Source organism: Branchiostoma floridae, chromosome 7 (genome assembly GCF_000003815.2).
Source record: "Branchiostoma floridae strain S238N-H82 chromosome 7, Bfl_VNyyK, whole genome shotgun sequence".
Taxonomy (NCBI): domain Eukaryota; kingdom Metazoa; phylum Chordata; class Leptocardii; order Amphioxiformes; family Branchiostomatidae; genus Branchiostoma; species Branchiostoma floridae.
In genome coordinates this window covers 626,510-630,387 of record NC_049985.1, presented here as the reverse complement: position 1 = coordinate 630,387, position 3,878 = coordinate 626,510, and the positions used below count along the sequence as shown (strand labels likewise).

Below are 3,878 nucleotides of genomic sequence, written 5' to 3'. Positions count from 1 at the left end.
ACCAGGCTAAGAAAATTACATGGGATCCACTCCAGATCTTTCCTTTTCCTAAATTGAGGACATGGACTTGCCTTGCTTTTGTAGACAGATTCTTACAGAGAAACTAAACTTTATAAACCAACACTGGAATAGTTAGGACTTACCCAAGTTTTTGGCCGACTCTGTCAGCCTTGTTCACAGAATGGACCCGTCTTCTGCACTATTTTTCCAGTGTTGGTTTGGCAAAGTTCAGTCACTCCACAATGTCATTTACTGATACAGAGGAATTTTCATACTTTGATAAATTCTTACTTGTCAACGAAGGTTGGACTTCCAGGTCGTACAGCGAATGCTGTCTGAAACGTCTAACTGTTTCTAAAATTATATCCAGTAAGATGCTTAAGCAATTATAATTCAGTATGTTCTTGTTTGCTTTGTAGTTGGCAACTATCGAAGCATTTCTCCTTCTTAGGATAAAAGTAACGCTTTGCTGCTATATATGACAAAATGATGATCTAATCTGGGATATGATGTTTGATTTCATCAACCAAATAACAGATTCATTTATACTGATTCCATACAATTGTAGAGGATCGTGTGAAGGAAGCATCTTGTGGGAAAGGTTGGACGATGTTTGAAGAACGATGTTACCAGAAGTTTCCCTCGCCGCTCGTCTGGTGGGCTGCGGAGAGGTACTGCCAAGCCCTGGGCGGTCATCTTGCTGCCGTCAACACGCCACAGGAAAACGTCTTCCTCCGAGACAACATCGGGAATGGATGGATAGGGATGAAGCTTGGTGCTGTCTTGATCAAGAAAGAGAGACAGGTTTCAGCATTTTTTATCATTTCTGTTTGCTCTGATGCAACATCAAAACAACATCTGCCAGTTCCGAAAATGATTTTATCAGGACCAGTTTTTCTCACCTGCTGACGTTTCGATGTCTGTCAGGCATCTTCCTCAAAGCTTCCAACTGGAGTTCTGCTTCTCGCCACTACTCAGCAATGTTTGGAATAGTGCTCTCTACATTGACTACATATAGCGGCAAGAAGCAGAACTCCGGTTAGAAGCTCCGGGGAAGATGTCTGACAGACATCGAAACGTCAGCAGGAGAGAAAAACTGGCTATGACTATGTAAAAGAAAACTCTTAAGTCCTATTATCTGCCAGGAATTCATCACCTTTGTTATTGATTGTTACGCTGTCCATGTTAAACTCCATTTGTATTGTTCTTGTCTCTGTCAGCAGGGCTAGCTCTTTGTAATAGCCACAGGCTAGTTACACAGTCATGGCTGTGCGTGCTGAACAGCCAAACCAATAAATAGATAAATATCTAGCTACAGATGATTCCATTTGTTTTGCTATGTCTATGTCTCTATCAAAATGGCTAGCCCTTTGTAATAGCCACAGGCAGCCCTCATGGTTGTGTGTGCTGAACAGTGAAACCAACAAATAGATAAGCTCAAATCTGAATTATAGCTGCTGTTTTCAGAAAATTGCCAACTTTACTTGGAGCGACGGAAGTCTGGCAGGTGACGCCTTCAAGCTCCAGGAACGGGACATTCCGTTGGATGCTTTCCAGGAATATATATTGAGGCTTAATGATCCGTTTTGTGCCTTCTTAGAGAACCACGGTATGTCTTTTTTAAAAATATATGTTAGATTCACCATTAATAATGGCATTAAACAAGGCTAATAAGTGACCGTAGGTAACATACTCCGTAACGTATCTTTGGTTTTCGCCCCATCAGTTGTATTTCCGATTCACCACAAAACAAGACTCACAAGAGCCACTCAAATGTTTGGGTTACTGTACTGGATTTGATGTCAGTTGTTTGTTCACCTTTGACTTTGAAAGTTTAAGATTGAACCCATGAGGGGACGCAATCCCGAGCAAGCTTTCCCATAGCGATTTAGTTCTAAGAAAGAAGCCTTCGGCGTGGAACTTCCTCCTGCGAGGTGGAGTATGGGAGAGGAACGGGAGAATTGCTTCCATAGAAGTGGCAAAACTCTTCCTTGCTGAGAAAACTTTGTTGTTGAGAAAATTAGTTTTGCTAAGCAAGAAGACTTGTGAATTTCGACTATACTGTATACATGTAGCAGACTTTATGTAACCTTCATGTTTTATGTGCATTTATTGACATCACTCTGAGCCAGTAGTATCAAGTAAATGTTCTTAACTTGTGCAGGTCCCTGGAGTCTTCAACCTTGCAGCCTGATAGAGAAAGAATTTATCTGCGAGAAAGGTGTGATTCTTACTTTCCGCTTTTCGTTTATATCTAGTTTGTTTTCTGTGCTTCCAGGGTAACCTCTACCCAAAGCAAGGTTGCTCATTTACATTTCAGGTTGTCGTCGAAGGTTCTATTCCTGAGGTCTGTGAATTTGGTACTTTGACTGTTTCTTAATGTCTAGTCGCAGTGAAATTAGCTAGAGAGAGAGAGATATAAAAAGAAAGGGAGAGAGAGGGGAAGAGAGAAAAAGAAGGAAGAGGGAGAGCCGAAGAGAGAGAGACGGAGACAGATAGAGAGAGATGGATGAACAGGTAGATATTTTCACGGCGTTTTTTTGTTTTGTTTTTCAGATCCATCAGCATACCGCGGTGATGGCTGTGAAACTGTCGCTGACCACATCTATACTGACTCAGCAGAGGCTGGCAAAGATGAGCTGGATGTGTACATTCCAGACATGACAGGTATGTAAGTAGAAATGGCTATATTTGGAAGTTCTACGATCACCGGAGGGTGATCCGACCCTCAGGTGTTTCCCTGCGGATCCCGGGGTTGTAGTTTTGTTTTCTTTTTTTCAGTGTGCGACGATTGCATGGCCAGGGAAACGTCCTGTGGGTATATCGTTTGTGGCAACCCTGACCAATACCGCTGTGGGCTGATCTACTCCCCCGGATACCCACACGCCTTCCCTTCTTCAGTCATCTGCCTGTGGACCATCGAAGGTCCTCCTGGAAGCTACGTCACGCTTGTGCTGCTGGACGTAGATTTGCCCTGCGGCAGCCGCGTGCTGCAGGTCAGGGACAGGTTCCTGACGGTAGGGTGGAACACGATCCACGGGCTGTGTCGCGGCGAGGGCGAACAGAAGCGTTATGTGTCGAGTTCCAATGACATGCAGATGGCCATGCTAGCGACGAGTCACAATGCTGATTTTGGCGACAGTCGCGGGTTTATGGCAACGTTCAACGTCAGTACTTTCAGCCCTAGCCGACAGGTACAGAACCTACCTGATGATGCAGGTAAGCATAACAGACTCTTACAAAGTTAGTGGCGTCGTGTTGTGTCGCCTAGCGTGACGGTGGTGTGTTTGGTTCAAGTCCCCTGATGTGCTTCGACGTTGTGCCGTTGGGAAAGGCACTAAACACGAATTTACTCACTTCACTCAGGTGTAAATGAGTGCCTAACTTTGGTTAGGGGCGTCCCTTGGATAGTAGGTTAAATGGAGGTCCCGTCTTCCACACCTATCGAAAAGAGTAGGGTCCGTCCTGGTGTGAGTGGATCAAATCAATCACTCCGGATATGCAGCTTGTATTGTTCAGTACAAACCTGATGTGTTACGCCATAAGGAGGTTTACCTGGGGAATAAGTATACAAATTTATGTGTGATTTGTATTTTTTTCAAACTATCAGTACCTGGGGAATAAGTATACAAAGTTATGTGTGATTTGTATTTTTTTCAAACTATCAGTACCTGGGGAATAAGTATACAAAGTTATGTGTGATTTGTATTTTTTTTTCAAACTATCAGTTTTAGTCACATTTAGAAACGAGCTTTACAAAAGCAATACATTTTGAGAGAAACATCAATAAAAACGCGTGGGAAACTTTCTGTTTTGTGTCGAACATCTTAGGATTCATCTGCCCCTGCGGTTGGCGTTTGTTCCGCCGAAACTGCTAC

General features: G+C 43.4%; 1 protein-coding gene across 1 annotated transcript; it reads left to right on the top strand.

Annotated features, from left to right (window-relative positions):
• Positions 1–595: 595 nt before the first annotated feature.
• Positions 596–3,284, top strand: LOC118420254. Its single transcript, XM_035826982.1, has 5 exons — positions 596–804; positions 1,468–1,609; positions 2,165–2,221; positions 2,557–2,667; positions 2,782–3,284. The coding sequence occupies exons 1-5, from the start codon at positions 610–612 to the stop codon at positions 3,246–3,248; spliced, it is 972 nt and encodes a 323-aa protein (XP_035682875.1). The 5' UTR covers positions 596–609; the 3' UTR covers positions 3,249–3,284.
• Positions 3,285–3,878: the final 594 nt, after the last annotated feature.

Bases quoted from the DNA above. Each gene is read 5' to 3' on its own strand.
- LOC118420254 (XM_035826982.1), top strand. From the start codon at position 610: ATGTTTGAAGAACGATGTTACCAGAAGTTTCCCTCGCCGCTCGTCTGG. The intron at 805-1,467 runs GTTTCAGCATTT...TGCTGTTTTCAG, and splicing joins TGATCAAGAAAGAGAGACAG to AAAATTGCCAACTTTACTTG. The intron at 2,222-2,556 runs GTGTGATTCTTA...TTTGTTTTTCAG, and splicing joins AGAATTTATCTGCGAGAAAG to ATCCATCAGCATACCGCGGT.